This window comes from Danio rerio, chromosome 18 (assembly GCF_049306965.1).
Source record: "Danio rerio strain Tuebingen ecotype United States chromosome 18, GRCz12tu, whole genome shotgun sequence".
Taxonomy (NCBI): Eukaryota; Metazoa; Chordata; class Actinopteri; order Cypriniformes; family Danionidae; genus Danio; species Danio rerio.
The window spans coordinates 20259918-20279950 of record NC_133193.1 but is presented as its reverse complement, the minus strand read 5'-3'; the positions used below and the strand labels follow the sequence as shown (position 1 = coordinate 20279950).

The window sequence follows — 20033 nt, the reverse complement described above, 5'->3', positions numbered from 1 at the left end:
GCTCTGAAGAGAAGCGATTGAATTTGGTGAAGAACACAAATGTCTCTGTGATTTAAAGCCGCGTGAAACAATGCTGAAAGACAGGAGAAACACTACCGTGAATGATCCTGTTAGATGGATGGATTTATTGTAGTAACAGTAACTGCATCATTCTATTGCAGCAGGATAGGGAGATATACACATGAGATGTATTATTATGTCAAGGCGTATTAAATGTGTTAAAGTTGTAAAGAAATATAATGACAGTAATTCTTATTATTAAGCTTTTGCCATAGTTGATTTGTATTTACTCCAGTTTTTAATGCCAGCTATTTAGGATAGTATTTTTCATACCATTATCATATGAAACCACACAATTAGTCTGTGATTCAGCTAAACATTTAAACAATCATCAGAGATGTTGTTACTGAATATTGATACCATGAATTATAATTATATTAACCTCTTTCTCTGTTAAGATATATACTACCAAAAGATTAAAGTTTACTCAACAAATGTTTAAATAACTACTGAACATCAGATCTTTGAAATGCTCATTTGTTCAAAAAATGTTTGTTGTGATAGTAAATAATTACTTAACCCTTGTGTGTTGTTGGGGATGTTTTCATATACTCTGGGGTGATTTTGAGTCTTAATTTGGCCAAAGCTTTCTTTGTGTTTCAGTAAATTGAATGATTTTTCGTGAAAAATCCTATTTTTACACATATTTTGGGAAAATGCTTTATAGTTTGTCAAAAATATTTGATTGCAAAACTATGACACCATATAATCATGCAGTTTTATTGTTGCTGATTTTCCCTGTTGGGTAAAGGTAAGTTGCAATGCAAAAAAAGCTAGTTTCTGCCTTTTATATGGAGTATAGTGTGAGTGTGAATATGTGTGTGAGAGAGACCTTTATGCACTTATATTAATGTGTCTGAGAAAAAAATAAATAAAAAAAGCACCTCAGCTGTCAGAACATGATAAACATAGTAAGTGTATTCTACTTATGCACGCACGCACGCACGCACGCACGCACGCGCGCGCGCACACACACACACACACACACACACACACACACACACACACACACACACACACACACACACACACACACACACACACACACACACACACACAATAATTTGCTGTTTTACTCAATAGAAAGCTATATAAAAGACAGAAACTTTTTTGCATAAGTCTAAGTAAGGGGTTTTTGCTGGCAACTGATGTTCAACGCTAAAAATATATAAATATATTTGGTCTTTTCCCAACAGGAATGCATTATTATATGCTGTCATAAAAAGGATCATTATAATGAAAGTCAATGTGGCAAAAACAGCCACGAACATAACAAAAGTGTAGTAAATTTGATCCATTTACCATTTGATTTTTTACAACTTCCACACAGGAGTAAAAATTTGCTTTAAACTTTCAAAAGATATGGAGGTACAACATTTGTTCTGATAATTCTCTACATCGACCAAAAGGATTTTTTTTGCCCATCTCACCCATCTCTCAGATTAAGAACAGAGCAAATCCACTAGATGGTGCTGTGCATGTGTATGTTTGAGTTTACTTTGAAAGCTTTGAAAACACAAAGCTTATGCATGAAACAAAAAAAAAAGAATACCTTGGCCATTATTTATATTAGCTAATAATGTTTCAGACGTCAGTGCACAAATGTAAAATTTCAACAAAAACGGTTTACAAACATATCACAGAACTTTATACTGGCTGATTTTCAGAGGTCCCTAATCGAATGAGTCATTCTTGATTTTTATAAGTGATGTTTGTAAGGGATCTGTAAACATATGACTGCATGGAACGAAGAGGAGGAGAAAGCTAGCCTTTGAGCTCTCGGGTTTAAGTGCAGCCTGTTGATCATATGTATACGCTGCCTTGGGAGAAGGTAGTAGAGGAGCATACTAGTTCATCTGAGAGATAGTTTGGGGAATTCAGTCACATTTGCCTGCTTTCTTGATCGTTTAAGGTGTATCTAATTCAAAAATAAAAAAATTAAAAAACACTGCCAGATGATCAACAACACTCCTGCTAGTGGGAATTAATAATATTACAAGAGAGAACAAACATTTAAAAACTTAATATTGAATATTTTTCTGCCTTAAGAATTCCACCTTTTGCTTTTGTAGGTTACCAGCATCACCAGCTGTCTTTTATTTGTTTTATAGGTACAGTTCTTTAATAAGCTAAGACTGCTTCTTATGGAGGGCTTGTTTTAAACAATAGTTCTATTTAAAGTTGATAAATGATAAATAGTTGAATAGTTATATTCAAAGCTGTGACAAACAATCTTATTTATTTTTTATTACTGTTTTTTTAAATGCATCATAATTCTGATCAATGTATAAAAAAACTTGAACAAAAAAAGGTCTATCATACATATTAAATTATATATAAAATAAATTATTTGATGGTAAATAAATGGTGTACCATTATTATACATTACTCATTTATAACATATTTTAATCTGTTTTTAATCGAATTAAATTTTTTGAATGATTTTTATTTTCTTGTTTCTGTTAGTCTTGTTTATGTAAAAGCACTTTGATTTACCATCGTGTATGAAATATGCCATAAATAAACTTTTCGTGCCTTTTTCATTAATCTGTCATATTATAATCTATACATTAGTTCTTTTCTTTCTTAGGACCTTTTTTTTTGTTTAGTTTTTTTGAGTATGTCCTTTCAGAGAAAAAAAAGCACAGGTAAAAATATGGCAAAACAAATCAATATGCGCTTTATATTAAATAAATGATCAATATGCAATTAAAAATATCTGTGCATGAAAAGCAAGTCACCTATCTCTCTGTCACAACAAGATCTCTTTAGTGGAGCATTCTTTAGCTTGAATAGTTAGATGCACAGAATTATATTATACTATCTATATTTAAAAAACAACATCACATATCTAAACATATTCAGCTAATAAAAATCTGATGTATAGCAATATGGTAGATCTGTGCATCAGGTCTTGAAATAAACCTGAGAATCATTAATGTTAATAAACCAAAAAAGAAAACACGCTTATTTGATTTGCATTATTTTTTTGCACTGGTTCAACCATTTGTTATTTGCTATTTGTAATCATATTTACTTGTCAGAAACATAAAAAATAACTAAATTGTGGTTATTAACATAGCAATTTTTAATAAATGAATTGATGCATAATTTTAAAAATCAAACCAATACACTGAATTTGTGACACTTGTAAGTAATCACACCTGTAGCTTGATTTAAGTAGCTTTCTGTAACATCTGGCATTGCTTCACTTGGAGCTTATATTAAATAAATATGAGTTAAAGGTTTAGAACACAGACAGAGGATGGCCCTACTAGCTGAAAAAAGCATTAAACCAACAAAACAATAAAAACCCAGACTTACCACGCAGAACCATGTGGCTCCCAGGGGCCCAGACAGACCCAGCAAAACTCTGCTTTGCAGTTCTGGTTTCGGCACACCATATGGTTACAGCCACCATCTTTCTCTATGGTGACGTGGCATTTCGGACATTCCTGAAACACAAACATTTTGACCATTAATCTTCATTGAATGATGAAGGGAAGTGTCCACCACATTAAAGTGAGCTTAATCACTAACCTTTGTATTGGCTGCAATCCAGTTCGATGTCTCACTGTCATCGTCACATTTTTTAATCCATTTTCTTAACCACTGAGAAAAAAAAACAATTGAATAAATAATTTTACTGCAATAATTTGAGATACTAAAGTGATGTATTCATGACACAGAATATTACATCAAGATATAAGCGGAGTATCAACAGTGCTTATGAAGGGTTAAATGGTCTCTCTCAGTGGAAGATGATTGTAATCCCCATATGAGAAGCATAAGGGACTTGAAGCTTCCTTTGTTTTTGCCAAGACTACCCCCACAATAACAAGATGAGTCTCTGAAGAGCCTCTTAATGCTGAGAGCAGAAGAGGTGGCAGTCTGCTAGCTTTCTTTGTTCAGACAGAGAACACTTGTTTTCAAATCAACATGCTTTATAGTAAAATTTCTATGCTAAAAACTTTTTTCATCAGTGCTGTCAATTAAATGGCACTAAAATGGGGTTTCTACTAATACAACAATACAAAAATATTAGGTTGTGCACATTTAGGCCTTGGCATTCAAAATAAATAAGAGTATTTATGGAAGAGTATAATACAGTTTTGTGTGGCAGACATAACGGCCAAAACAGTGCTAAACAATAAAGACCACACATGGCACTGTTGACAATAAAATGTTCAAAAAAATGATGTTTATGTTTAAACACTAACCACAGTGTTGTGCAATTCAAGTTGTAGATGCAGATTTTAACCCTTGTGCATCCATACAGAAATTTTTGCCTTTTTCATTATTTTTTGTGACCGCTTAATGCAGTTAATGGAAATGGCTCAAAAGTTAACCACAACAAGGCCTTAACATACCTTACACTTCACTGGATCATGCCAATTCTCCCCACAGTTGAAGCTGCAAAATAATTAAAAGCCTATCAGCTGTATAAACATTATATTTGTTTTGTCATTCTAAATATGTAAAATTACATGGAAAGAAAACATGCACAAGGACTAGTGACTCTGATGCTAATGATTCTTTGCTTCCCAAATGAACAGGTAGCTGTAATGTCTGGATCAGATTACCGGTGGCGTTAAGGGAATGTGTCTCATGAGTTCTTGTGTTACTGGGTGGATCAGGCCTTCCCTGAGCTGGTGGAAGCCCTAAACCTGATCTGAGGTCAGAAGCATCTGATCTCATTAGCGGTTCAGTGTCTTACCAAAACTGTCGTCCACACTTGCATCTTACAGGTTTGGCATCTGGGTACTGTACTTTGACAACATGATGACAGTCGGGCGCAGGACACCATTTTAACAGTCGGTTACACTGCAGAAGAACAGATCAGATTTCATTTCAGCTTTCATATCTGAAGATTTGTGTCATAGAACGTTATTTAATAAATGTCTTGAGTAATTAAAAACAAGGAGACTATCAATTAAAAAATCTTAAACAAAAAACAATCCACTTTTTTAGAAATAGACTCATTTTACAAGTCCCCTAAAGTTTAACAGAATTTTACCATTTTACTTAGTCCTTTCAGCTGATTTCTGGCAGGAGCACATTTAGCTTAGCATAAATCACTGAATTGGATTAGACAGTGAGCATTTCGCTCAAAAAGTTTGGACCATTTTTCTACTTAAAGCTTGATACTTCTGGATTTCCATTGTGTACTAAGACTGAATTTTTTTGAGCAAGATGCTAATGGTCTAATCCGATTCAATGATTTATGCTAAGATAAGATAAAAGCGGCAGTTTTTAAATGAGCCTATTAACAAAGGGTGTATTCATTTTCAGTAAACACAAGAGTACACAATGCAATAATATCATGAAATGAAGTATTACCTCTACAAAACTATTGGTTATTAAATGCTGGTACTTCAACTTCACTTTTGAATCTGTAATCAGTCTCCTGTGAAAAGAACGGAGAGTTTAAAAAATAGGATTTAATAAACTTATAAAAGATTAGGATTTAATAATCACCCAAATACAACCACATATGTTTCTAAATACAATATTTATTCATTATAAGCTACGAGTGCATAAAAAGGATCAAACCCTGTACCTGCATCACAAAAGCAGCAGGGAGATCAAATGTAGGTTAAGACAGCTGTGCGAATCCAAAATAATCGAAGTGAATCAACAGGAGGTGCCGTTTTGTGACTCACACCTCCAGCAAGACAGTAAAAGTGTCCTACTTCTGAGTCTGACTAGGAATAAACTACAACTCATCGAGGATAATCATAATATACCTCATCACATACAATTGTATAGCGGAGCTAAGAATGAATTAAATTAGGCTTTCATATAACAATGGTAATGTGAGAATGAGACAGACTATTCTTAGAAGAATACTACATAAAGTAATTGCAATAACATGACTTTTGATGTGATTCTTGAAAAAAACTCCATTTGAATGTAAAGATTGCTTGGATAACCAAGTTGCATACAGAAAATTAGTGTTATATATAATGTTATCAAAATGGTCGCAGAAAGAGAGTGGAATTCCTTTTACTTAAAGGATCCATAGTATAAAAATCGGAATATACCTAGGCATAGTTCCACTGGCTGTAGTGTTTTCTAGTGAGATTAAAACAATAATAGTTTTTTTCCCCATTTTAAAGTATATCTAAGCTTGTTTTATAATTTCTATGTATACGGGACTCTTATTTTGAAAATGGGACCAGCTTTAAGGAAGAGTAAGTAGTTCTGTTCAGTTTAAAAAGTATCTTTTGGTTAGTTTAACGTCTATATTGGGATATTTTCTGCATGTGATTGTAATAAGACAACAAACACATGCAAACTTAATATAAGCTTTTAATGCACGTTTGTGGATTGTTTATGATTTTTCTGGATTGTAAAGATCCCAACAAACTTAACCTCCTCTGTTTATATGTATTGATATTAATTCCTGCCTGTGTCTTTATATATGATAAAAGCCCAAAACTACACCAAATACATCTCTGACTAGCCCTATTGTTGGGTAAGATTATAATTTAAAATACATTTCATCCACAACTCAACATAGAGATAGCTCATTCTCTCACCTTAGGCAAAACAAATCTCTCCATCACTTCAATTCAAAAGATTATTTATTATTTGTCATTTAACAAGCAATCTACAGTATTTGTTTTTAACACTGAAGTACGATTATTTTTGCACATTTATTTATCGCACATATCTTGTATTTCAGAGTACATAACCATGTATGAAGCCTCCTTTTCACTGCACATGACAAACGACAGACCAGAAGTCATTCATTTCCAATGGAAAGTAGCCTGGGAGCTGCATGGAGTTCTGATCATCTCCGTATGTGGAAAAATCAAATCTGAATTGAGCTGCGGATCCGTTTAAATATTTGAACTCCTGCGACTAGACCGTATGCAACCAGCTGACCGGATGTGATGTATTCCAGTGTTGTCGAAGCAGGTCCGTGTGCGCGACATGAGAAATACTAGTTTTTTGTTTTTTATCAGAAAAGGTCTATATTAAAAAAAACACTTCTATTCATAATTGTAAGTAATAAAAATATTATTTTTTATGTTGTCTCCACATTATATTTTTACGCACAGAGAATAATGGCTCTTGCTTTCGCACTTTATTTCGAGAACAGCTTCTCTCCCATGGTGCACAAAACTAAAAATTCTGTGCGACTGCCACAAGGGGAAATCCTGACAGTCGTGTCCAAATGTTGTGTGCAGTGGAAAGAGGTCTTGAGGCACTGACATGAGTTGCTGGAGCATGGGAGTAGAGCTCATTAATATTCACAACCTTTCCAAATAAGGTCAATAGCAAGCATGTCATATTAGGACTTGTAAATTGACCAGTAAAACCGTTTTTGGAGAGCCACATGCCTTCCATCAAAATACAAAACCAATTAACATATAGTTTCAATGCATTGCATGGCACTTTTAAACCTTTCTAGAAATATGACTCATTTCTCAATCACTTACATTACGGTGTTGTCGTCCACCAGAATATCACAGCTATGAGCAGGACAAGAAATGGTCTAGAATGGAAACAAACAAGATTGTGTTACAATAGGTTAGAAAAACAGACAAAATGTCAGATTACAAATGAACAAATCAGCTAGAACCAGTGTAAATATCTCAACATCTAAACAAAACAGCTGAAGTATTTATACCAAAATCAGAATAACAGGCTCCACTTAGAGTCTGTATCTAGCGGTGATACGGCTGCAAGCATAAGCTGTTAAAATGTTATAAATACCATTGGATATACATTTCACATAAAACAAACAGTCTGAGGGACAACCTGTCAAAATGTAGAATAGTTATTTTATTAACCATTTATTAGAATAGTTGTTTCATAAAAAATAACTATTAAAATGTAATATGTTGCTTATATATTAATATACATGATACTAAGTTGACAAAAAGCAAATAATTCACTTACAATTAGTTTTTTACACAAGCATATATACACAACTGATCAAAAGTGATAGACATTTACAATGCAAGAATAATAAACAATAAAGAATCACAATTCAAGACAACATATTAAGCAAATGTTTTCTATTTAAAGATTTTGTTTTACAAAAATAAAAAACAGCAATATTTTTAATCACTTCTTGGTCCCCAAATCAGCATATTAAAAAAATTCTACAAGATCATGTGACCTTAAACACTACGGGTGATAAAAATACCACATTTTTTATTTAATTAGGGATGTTGTGATGCTTTCAGAATTTCATATTAGTGGTGATCCAGGCATAAACACCAAAGACCATCTCTGTACATCCAAGCACACACTTAAGTCAGTGCAGTAAAAATGCCATTAAGGTGTTTACAAGCCCCTTTAATCATGTGATTAAAATTGGCGCACACCGCATATTTTAATATGATCACACTTTCTGACAATGAGCTTAATCTCATCAATTTGATCCAAGTATTGTGTTTTAGTAAAGTTTAATAGCAATATTTCAAAATTCTCTACAGCTTTGCAATAATTCTGCATGAAGCATAATACGAGAAGACATATAAAGTTTGGCTTTGGACTTTAAAAAGCAAATGACTTTGATCAGAACTTGTTTAGGGGGACATCTCTAGATATTAAAGTATTCGATTAGTTTAGTAATCTTCTTTCATATTGCAAAAAAAGATGTATATGTTATATAGTTGCCATGACACCAATAATTTGTTCAATGCTATCATGGCAGTGACATTTAAACTCTCCATGTCCTAAGAGCTGAAATACATACCTGTCCCATTCCTTCCTCTATGATTTTGGTGGTTAAGTAATCGCCCCAGCACTGCATGCAGAACTTGTGCCCACATTCCAGACCAGTGAAGTACTGCAAAAGAACAACCGACACCAAATCCACATTTAGGGCAGGAGACAAATTATAACACAAGCAAGTTCTGAGAACAACGTAAATGTCTATTTCAACATATTCATGTCATTAAATTGCCTTGATACGTAATGCTTTTCTGTCAGGGTGGATCATGCAACAGTGACTCAACAACTCAGTAACACACAGGCATACAAATGACAAAAAAAAAGAAAAAAGCTATGAAACAAATCCTGGCTAACAGCTATCAAGTGTTGTGTGTCCATGAAACACAATCAGCCTTGTTCTCTTCAACAGATCGATAGATTTGGCTCAGATTGGGATCTTACAAAGCAGTTCTGAACAGGTGACAGAAGAGTCAGCCGTGGTGATTATCTACTCCTCTAACAAAGTGTTTCATTGTTGTGTGTTTTATAGTTTCAGGCCCCTGGTACTAGACGCCTGGCGCTCTCTGTGGGGACAGCAGACAACGCTGCAAGTACAAATCAGCTTAATATTTGCGGTAGGTCTGACGCAAGCAGAGCATTGCTTACAACATCATCACAAGTATTTTAACAGCACTGCGCAGACGGCCCTAATGGTATTTAGGGAACATCTCATGGGAACCGAGCGGTGGTCAGCTTTATGTAGCAACACATTAAGATTGAAATGGGAAATTGACTTCGGGTCAGAAAGAAAAGTCCTAATAAACAGACACATTATTTAATTCAGCAATCAGATTAAAGCTCTTAGTTAAGCCATACTCTCAATATCAAACTGATAATTCGCCAGAGATGAAGCGAGCATGTGACCCCAGCTGATCCTTTATTCCTGGCAGACAGGAACGTCCACCAGTTGCCGTTACAGTTAAATAGCTCACAGTCACGATTCAAAGCAATAAATAGAACTGTTTCCAAATCCCTGCTGCTTAATCCAGAGTTTTCTTTCAGATAGTCTCTCGCGACAAAGCTGATCAAAACAATACATGCATGCACGCCACGCATAATCTATCCTTTCACTGACAGACACACGACATTTCTCAAGATTCCCCTGCAAATCCAAAGAGCCGTCTGTTTCTCTCCTCGGCTGCTTTGAACACAATTTGAGTAATCCAGTGAAGAGATTACCGGCCAAAAGAGCTCATTAGAAATCCTTCTTGTCGGCGGAGACACTGTGGAGCGCAGAGCGACAAACACAAAAACACAGATATGTCCAAATAACACAGCATACCACCTTCACATTTTCCACAATACAACAGCATCCAGTCCATGTGGTAAACAATCTGTTCACACTGCTGAGCGTTTCAACAGATCCTCAGAAATAAACAGGCACAGACGGAATCTGCAGCAGTTGCATTTCACATGCACAATTTGAATAGATAAAGAATTCTGAACAATGGATTTAAATATGGTAAACACACAGCCAAGCAGGTTTTGGGGTCAGCGTGTTTTTTACATTAAAAGAAATTGGGGTAACACTTTACAATAAGGTTGTATTAGTTATTGCATTGTAGAGTCACACACAAACAAACAATGAACAATACATTCACTTCAGTATTTGTTCATGTTAGTTACCGTTACAAAATACAGTAGTTCAAGGCCAGTTCATGTTAACTAATGGTGCATTAACTAATGTTAACAAGCATGATATTTTGATATTAATAATGCATTAGTAAATGTTGAACTACAATTAATAAATGCCATACAAGTAGTGTTCATTATTAGATAATGTTAGTAAATGCATTATTTAACGTTAACTAATGAAACCTTATTGTGACAAGTGCACTAAGTGTGAGCAAATTTGGCAAGGTTGCTTTATGATAAGAATAAAATATCATCCGGATTTCCACAAAATATTAAGCAGTACAAATGATTTCAACTGTGATAAGAAATGTTTCTAAAACACCAAATTAGCCAATTGGTTTCTAAAAACACATGAGAAAATTCAGCATTTGTATTAATTTCATTTTAAAATAACACTACCCTGTTGATGACCATAGAAGACTTCTTCCAAATAGATCACACAAAAACTTTTTACTGAGCCCAAACATTTGACAGCTCAGAATGACAAATATTATATTAGCTGAAATTAGCAAATTACTCAAAATGTCTAATGAAGCACATTTCAGGATGAAGGATGTGCAGAACTGTGAATAATGGCCATTTCATTTGTGGGCACAGATTCCGCGTGAGCCTGCTAATAAGCTATCAGCACAGCAGTCATGAAAAGGGATTAATCAGATGCAATGAAAGTGATTCCGCTGGGGGGCACTGACCGAGTTAGGATAGTTGAGATAGCAGATCTGACATGGCATGTCCTGTGCCGACGATCTTGTGTTCATGAGGCGTGTCCGAGATTTCTTGCTGGGGTTTATAACGTGACACTCTGAAAACAGCTTGTCTAGGTTACCATCAAAGTACCTGCAAAGAGATAAACAGTAGATTCTTGTCAAAATGTTCTGGTTCGGCATCGAATTAAACAGTTGCAAGTGTAAATCTGTGGGGAGTAAACAGAATACAGAACAATTACCTTTCCATCAGCTTTTCCTTGTCCCAGTTGAAATGACTAAGTAATATTCTAGTGATGGTAGCAGGATTCTGTAAGAGGAGAAATGGGCCCAAATTATTTTAGACAAAGCAAGCACACTAGCAACCAATGTTTTTGTTTATATATGTTTATATATGTATATGTATATGTATATATATATATATATATATATATATATATATATATATGTATATGTATATATATATATATATATATATATATATATATATATATTAGGGGTGTCAAAATTAATTGTTTCTTAGGTGCACCGCGATGCAGACGCGGACAATTCGGTATCGATTCAGTAATAACCATAACCGGTTATTATGTAGTGACGTCATTTATCTCCTATGCGGTCTGTCGCGAGGGAGGTGAGCGCCGTTATTTACAACACTCAGCCAACTCAGGGCCGGCCCGTGGCATAGGCACCATAGGCAAATGCTTAGGGCGCTGTATATCTAGTGGGGTGCCAGAAATGAGCGCGCTTCAGTTGGTTGTTTTCGATTTTCCTGACACACTCTCAGTTATAGACGGCAATAACTCAAAAAACGCTTACCCTAAAAAGATCTAAAGTGTGTTTCCTACAGAAAGACAAAGCTGGTTATGTTTCACAGCTGTCTTTCTCTTTTTCGCTCGACATTACGAGCACTGCTCCGTTTAACCCCTCGCAGTCTGCGTTTACTTTAGCTGGCAGAGCTCGCGCTGAGAGGAGCTCTCTGTAAGGGACCGTCGGAAAAGTGCTTATTTTTTTCGTTTTTTTTTTTTCGTTTTTCTGCTCCGCTCAGCGCGAGCTCCCCCTGTTGCAAGGGCTAAAGTGTGTTTGTTTGTGTGTGTGCGCGTGTGTGTGTTTGTTTGTTTGATGCTGTCTATGTTTGTGAATGTGTTTGAATGAGAGACAGTGTGTTGCTGTGTGTCTGTGTGTTTATACAGACAGCATGTTGTAGCCTCCCCACTAAAATATAACACTATATATGGAAAGCATCGTCAATGCACCGTGATGCACCGAGATATCGAATTGAACCGAATCGATGGCATGATAATCGTAACCGAACCGTGAGACCAGTATAGGTTCACACCTCTAATATACACACACACACACACACACACACACACACACACACACTTGTATAACATTTGTATACAAAATATATTTGCACATTATGATTTGATCACTTGTGTTTTCCATTGAGCAAAAAATAATAATAATAAAACATACATTTTTACAATAAATTACAGAAGACATCCTCCAAAATGTCATTCACTGTAACAATTTATATACCAATAAAAACGGTCACATATTTAGACCAAAAACCACTTTAAATGCCTTCCTTAAGGGAAGTTTTTAAGTATATACATACTTTAGGTCTTTTTATGAATCAAATTGAGCTTTTGTACGGGTGGTTTATACATGTATAATTTTATAAAATTTATACAAGTATGTGTTAATATATACACATTGGTTTATTTAAATCATGGTTGAATTAATTTCTTGCAAGTTCCTGTTTACTGTCATTATTAAGTGGCAAATTACCACCTAAATAACTGCTAACAGAGTTTGAGACATGAAGGACCTTCAAAACAGTAATGACACAATTCCCAGTGTTTAGACAACAGACTTTATTTTTGTCTGCCAGGGAGACAAAGCCTGTACTACAGTCCTTTAAAAGGTTATCTGGAAGAAGATGTCAAAGTGCAAACATGACAAGCAGCCCAGAAACATGTAGGAAGAGATAACCTGCATAACCTTCTGAATCTCCAGCTACCCCGATTTGATTACATCCAGGTCTTCATTGGGTTTAAATTAAATGGTTATTAGGTATGACTATACTGGGACAAATACACAACTCATACTCTAATATAATAATGTGCACAAACAGATACATTGGTTTAACCAGTATAAAAGCATCAGTCACTTTTAGTAATCACATGAACAGTACGTAAATATAATTAAAGACATTTGCTGACGGCATAGACTGTGCAAATCTAATATATTAACGCAAAATCTGAAAATTAACGAGCAGGAACAAAACCAAAGAATCAAACTGCGTCGGGCAGAGTGGAATCGCCGAGCTTTACGAGACAGCCTGTGGCTACGACTCGGCACCAGAAAGCAATCATTAATCTTTTCTCAAATTCACTTTGAAGGCTATTTTAGTGCTGTTTAATCAAACATAACCAGCCATGATGAAGCATCGGTTCCGCCATGTTGTTGTGGGGAGAAACTAGGTAACTCTCAAATGCTAACGCTACCTAGCTCATATCTCTAAGCTAAAAAGATAGTGAAGAGGACGACATCTTTTTCACTGGACTGTCAACAACCAACTGTGAATACATACGAAACACATGACCACATCGGAATATAGTCTCTCTGCTGATGTACTTAAACTGTTAGCTCATGGTTAGCTTACTTAGCTAGTGTGAACAGGAACAGGAGGGTTGTATTAAATGGAGTGCTTTTAAATACTATTACTGTTCTTTAGACATGACCCTCGTTACTATATGCCCACATTGAGATATGTGCTTGTAACAGGAATTACTTTTATTTTAATAAAGCATATTAAAATGGGACTCAGGGGTATGGTTTTGTATGCAGGTGAACCAGAAGCTGGATAAGCATCTTATGTCATTACTGGACGCGTTGAGGACATTGAAAAGGCTGGATTGACGTAAACCTACTCCTTCACAGCTGTGGTCGTGACTATATATTTATAGTCTAGGCATAACAGCGATAGTTTTTTAATAGAAGTTTGTTTCAAAGCAGAGCCGATGTCCTTATTCACGCCTCTCGTGTTGTCAACGGGGGGTAAAGTTTCCCAGAACCGCGTAGATATCTTTTACTTGTTAAAACGGCTAATCCGGGCCGATCTGAGCCGAAGGGATGCCCTGAAAACTCTTACCTGGATGACCTCGTTGACCTCCCGGATACACTCCACCATATGCTGCAGGATCTGCTCGGCAGTAAGAACTTCAAAGCGGTAGTCTTCCTCGTCCTGCCCGGGCCCGAGGCCGCTACCCCCGGTCTCCCCGCAGTCGTCTCGCTCTCCGCCGGCCACAACGGGATCAACCAACTCCACCTCGCCGAGCTCCAGGGTGTCGTCCGCGGTCTCCTCTTCGCCGCTGTCTTCGCTGCATTCCTCTTCCTCGTCGTCGAATTCGTAATTGTAACCCTCGTCCGAGTCCATGACTGGGTCGCGCTTACCGTATAACGACACGCCAAGCAGGGGCGAGTTTGGTGTTCGTCTTTTGGCGGGGAGAGCAGAAGCAAACGAGAATACTTCTTTAGCTCGCTAGCATTCCAGTTTTTCCAGCAGCAGAGAAAACAACAACAGAGGAGCGACGCTGCTGCTGGGCCAACAAAGAGACGCAGCGTCACGGGCCGACGCCGGCTGACGTCATGTGCGTGACAAATAACAAGATTTGTTTTAAAATAAAGTTGTTAGGCGGCTGCTATATTAAATATGTAAACTCCAAAGAATAATAAACAACTTAATGTATCATTGGTTAAGTAAAAACAATCTCTCCCTAGATTGTATATACAGTTTTTCGTTACCATGCAGATAATCATGTGTTGTTGTTTACAAATCTTAGTTTTCATGTAAAGCTCACAGCTCAAAAAGCCTTTTCTAAAAGGGGACAGTCAGTACAATACAGTACAGCACAGTCAAATATACACAATAATGAATTTTACTGTGTTTTACTTAAAAAAAATATTTACATTGGAATAAAATTAAGCGGTCTGTGTGCTAAAGATTGGTTTGTTAGATTATCTGAAGTTGTTTTACATTTAAATATATTCTGAAATAAAATATGTTTTGGCTCAATGTTATATACATGTCTAAAAAATAGCATTTTAACATTGCATAAAATGTTACCTAAATAAAGCAAACTAAAACATAAAAGTACATAATTACATGGCAGTTTTGCTTTGTGTAATTATTCCTTAGTGTAAATATTTAGTGGTATGCATGCATGGCTTATAGTATTTAACCCATAGACTGTAAAAAGACTTGAACGTTTACATAATAGGTCATATTTATATTAACTACTTGTGTATTTTGCTTCACAATTTTGCACTTATTATTTATTTATTTAATTTATTATTGTACTGTATATGATTGAACATTTGCATTGTAAATAAATAATGTAGAGCCTGGGAAAACTAACCATGTATATAGTTTGTTTCACAAAAACAGCTTAATATTATTATTATTTGTTTTATTTATAGGTTATTGTTGCACTGTGCATGTTTGAATATCTAGATTTTAGTGATGGCTCCAGCAGGGTTCTGTAACAGCAGATATGGGCATAATTATGTTTTTAAAATAATGTTGTCTGGGGAAACAAATCAGATATCTGACGATTTTGTTTCACAAACACACAATACAGTGTCCTCCTAACACAATAGAGTCTACTATAGACTGTACAATATGGTAAATTAAATTAATAGACACCATCAATATGCATTAATAAAAAGCAAGTAAGTTTTAAAGGGATAGTTTACCCAGAACAGAATAATTTGTCACAATTTACTCACCGGTAGGTAGTGCTGTCGCCTCACTGCAAGAAGGTTGCTGGTTCGAGCCTCGGCTGGGTCAGTTTGCGTTTCTGGGTGGAGTTTGCATGTTTTCCCTGCGTTTGCGTGGGTTTTCCCCCCACAGACCAAAAACATGCGGTACAAGTGAATTGGGTCGGCTAAATTGTCCATAGTGAATGCGTGTGAATGAGTGTATCCCAACAAACACACAACGTTGCCTCAACGTAGCGACCTTCCTACAACGTTGTATCAACATTGCAAAAAGGTTGAGGATTCTACGTTGTTGCTAAAGGTTGTCACAACGATGTCATAAGGTTGCCATTTAAACATCATGAGGGTCGCATGCTTTAGGTTGTGCTTAGGTTGCGTGGACGACCACTGTACAACATTTACTGGTCACAGCTGAATCAGTTTAAATTTCAACAAGCCGTCGTCTCATTCATCAACGACCGAGGAGACGTGAGTATTGCTTTATTTCTTCTTGCTAAATAAGATACGTAAATCGTGAATATTCAAACAAACCTACGATTTCGACAACAATCTGTTCCAACATTACATACACACACAAAAGCCGTAATGAAGTTATTACGAGCGAGTAACATTTCAGCATTCCGTTCACGGACGGCGACAACATTAAAATCATTATGTTAAATCTCTCGATAAAACATTTCCTGATTATTTACCTACGCATAGTCTTTAGTCAAATGGGAAATAATGTTTTTGAAGTTCAGTTTTTTCCATATCCATAGTGATCAGTCAGTATGATACTTCATCACACGAGCGGACCCACTTTTTACAAAACACACAAAATAACTTTTAAATACAAAACACCTCTGTACAGTTTGTGTCACGGTAAAGGGACAGTTCACTCAAAAATGATATGTACTCACGAATTATTTGCCCTGTAAATAATAAGTGATTCCAAACCTTTAGGTTTCTTTATTCTATTGAACACTAAAGACTGTAAGCATTTGCTTTCATAGTAAGAAAACACTAATTAAATAGTTACAGTTTTCCAGCTTTACATCTTTATTGTTTAGCAGAAAAAAAGCCAAATAAGTTTGGAACAAATAAAGGATGAGGCTAAATGGCAGAATTGTCAGTTTTGGGTGAGCTATCTCTATAAGTTAAAGTATATAAGTTGATGTTCATATGCCTAATTAATATAGATATCAATAAAAAGGTCTTCTAGTCTAAATTTCTATTTTGATTGATCTTTTGATGTTTTATTTAAAACCCACTCTTTTCTTTGCTCAACAGGCTATTTTCACATGGAGGTAATCTTCTATTGATAATTTCTGGATTTTAAGTATGTGTAAGTTGCATAAAACTCTATTGTTTAACCACTCACTGTTGTTTTCAAATTACTCGTGTAACTTGTCTTTCAGAATGTTTTCAGCTGTTGAATTCACCTCAGATCAGTGTTGCTGTAATTCCCGATCTATGGAAAGAATAATTGAATGAGGTAAGAAGTATACTACTCTATTTACTATCATAATAAATGTAGTTATGTTACTTAAAACAGCATGTTCATAATGTGGAAAATAGATCATGCTTATGAAAAATTACTTTATTATTTTGTACAGCTGTTATTGAAATGACACTAAGTTTAACATTCCATTTATAGCGAGCAACGCCACAACTACAGGACCTCTTCTTTCTCTTCTCATAATTTAAGTAAGTATTCAGAGACTAACTCTGACTTCTGTTAACTCAAACCTATTTTCCCTGTATCTCTAAATTTATTTAATTGTATGTAATTTCGGTATATGATATATTATTAAAGCATTAAAATAAAGTAGGCTACATAATTACTCACTGGAGATTTTATATGTAATGAAATAACAATAAATGTTTGAAACTTCAATAACTTGCTAGTCATAGTCGTTTCCATCTGTCCTCTCTTGTTCACTGCCTATTTTGACTTGTCTGCTGTGGATCTCTGAAGCTGGATTATCTGTTGAATTTGTTTTTTTCCTCTGACAGCTTTCTCCATACCAACAACTATGCCTGGTCTTCAGCTGCGCTCCCCGGTCTGCTGTATTCTCCAGTCCAGAGCTTCACTGCCCAGTGTCTGAATTTTAATTTATAAATTTATTTATATATATATATATATATATATATATATATATATATATATATATATATATATATATATATATATATATATATATATATATATATATATATATTTACATTTTAATGATTTCTTGTTTACTTTTCTTGTTTGTTTATATATATATATATATATATATATATATATATATATATATATATATATATATATATATAATCTAAACTTTATACTGTTTGTTTATAATAAGATTTGTACTGTATGTATTAAATGTTGTGAAATATATAATAAAAAGTTTGATTATATTCATTTGTGTGTTATTTTTACACTTTAAAGTTTACACATGCAGTTGTTAAATTAAATAGGAAAAATAAATGAACAATATTTCATATTAAGCAATACTGGAAAAGAATTGCTGCTTATCCTGTATTCTAGGCAGTATTGATAAACTGCCACAAAAAAAATCTTAATACAAGTAGTAAGAACGCCGCCTCGCGGTTGCTGAATGTCGCACGACAACGTTGCTACAGCCTTCTCACGTCTTACATTTCTACGTTGTGACAATGTAGCGAGCACGTAAGCGGCAACGTTGCCTTTGAAAAAATACAACGTTGTGCAGACATCGCTACAACGTAAATGTGTTTGTTGGGTAGGTTTCCCAGAGATGGGTTACAGTTGGAAGGGCATCTGCTGCATAATCCACTGTGGCGACCCCAGATTAATAAAGAGACTAAGCCAAAAAAAAAAAAAAAAAGAATGAATAAATGAATTTAATCACCCTTTACTCGTTTAAAACACAAAAGATATTTTGAAAAATACTGAAAACATGTAACGATAACCATTAGGGCATTTGTTTTTCTTGCCATGAAAGTCAATGTTTTTATGTTTTCAGCTTTCTTTCTAGCTTAAGATTTTGATCAAAAATTTTGATTTTGCGTTTAAATGAGGAAAGGAACTTATAAAAGTGTGTAACAAATAAAGAATTAGCAAATACGTACATTTTCATTTTTGGGTGAACTATCCCTTTAAAACCACAACAAATTTGATTTATTTTCTGTGTGGTGCCTCATTATATAATTCTGTCAAATTATTTACTTTTGTAAACTTTAAACACTTGCCAGCTAACGTCATTAAAACGATAGTTTTAACGATCCTTCTGTCTGTCTGTTATCGTGTAGCTCTAAAAGACTCAAACAAGCGGAACCAAATGAAATGAGACTTGTTTCAACCGGACGCGTTTTAAGCATGTACGCGTGCTCTTGTTGCCGTGGCAGCAGCGACTTCAGGAAGGACGTCGGGCGATTAATGATGGATGCTCGAGAGTCGGGTAATTAAATATTTTAAAATAGTCACAAACTCTCGAATTAAAAATAATCTACCGTAGCTCACAGGCCGCAAAACCAGCCGCATGATCACGCGCTGTTTAAAGCTCGCTCCCATGCGACAGCCGTGCACCTGCACTACTACCAGCTAGCGTTCTCAAATCTGCCCGAGTAGTTTCTCGGTCTTTTCAATGAGTATTTAAAATTGTGGCTGTTGCTTTTAAAAGGTTTATTTACATTATTTTATCTCACTTTTCTACAAAACCCAGATCTGCTAGGCGGCAACGAGAACATGGTTGACATGCAGAGCTTGGATGAAGAGGACTTTTCTGTTTCAAAGTGAGTTATATAGTTCGTTTTCTTAAATTTAAAATGTACAGCTCTGTCAAATTTACACTCTTTTTAATTTATTAATCATAATATTTTCTCTCTCCAGATCATCAGATGCTGATGCAGAATTTGACATAGTAATTGGGAACATCGAGGACATTATAATGGGTATTCATCTATTAATTACTATATTAAATCATCTCATAATCTATTAGAAATAATCTGAAACAAGGGTGATTCTTACATAATCTGTGAAAAAAAAATGTGTGCCACTTAGTAATGATTGGAAATGTTCTTAAGTAATTTCTAATATCCAAAATGCAGTTTTATTTCTTATGGTTTGTACATCGATTTACATATGACATGAAGGAACAAATTCAT

The 20033-nt window shown here is 35.1% G+C and overlaps 2 protein-coding genes across 4 annotated transcripts in view; one reads left to right on the top strand and one right to left on the bottom strand.

Moving 5' to 3' along the window:
• Window positions 1–14661, bottom strand: part of arih1 (ariadne ubiquitin-conjugating enzyme E2 binding protein homolog 1 (Drosophila)) — a 22746-nt gene extending 8085 nt beyond the window's left edge. Inside the window, 10 exon segments of one of the 2 annotated variants that reach the window (NM_199758.1) lie at window positions 3385–3515; window positions 3601–3672; window positions 4431–4473; window positions 4778–4884; window positions 5401–5467; window positions 7509–7564; window positions 8777–8869; window positions 11121–11265; window positions 11375–11442; window positions 14290–14661. In NM_199758.1, the coding sequence (NP_956052.1) occupies window positions 3385–3515; window positions 3601–3672; window positions 4431–4473; window positions 4778–4884; window positions 5401–5467; window positions 7509–7564; window positions 8777–8869; window positions 11121–11265; window positions 11375–11442; window positions 14290–14574 (1067 nt within the window). In that variant the 5' untranslated portion in view covers window positions 14575–14661. 2 annotated transcript variants of the gene reach the window in all.
• arl2bp (ADP-ribosylation factor-like 2 binding protein) overlaps window positions 14302–20033 on the top strand; it is a 9624-nt gene continuing 3892 nt past the window's right edge. Inside the window, exons 1-3 of one of the 2 annotated variants that reach the window (XM_073928996.1) lie at window positions 14302–14788; window positions 19592–19661; window positions 19759–19820. In XM_073928996.1, the coding sequence (XP_073785097.1) occupies window positions 19615–19661; window positions 19759–19820 (109 nt within the window). In that variant the 5' untranslated portion in view covers window positions 14302–14788; window positions 19592–19614. Of the gene's footprint in view, window positions 14789–19249; window positions 19328–19591; window positions 19662–19758; window positions 19821–20033 lie in introns of those variants that run through there. The other variant, NM_201001.2, reaches the window with a different exon arrangement.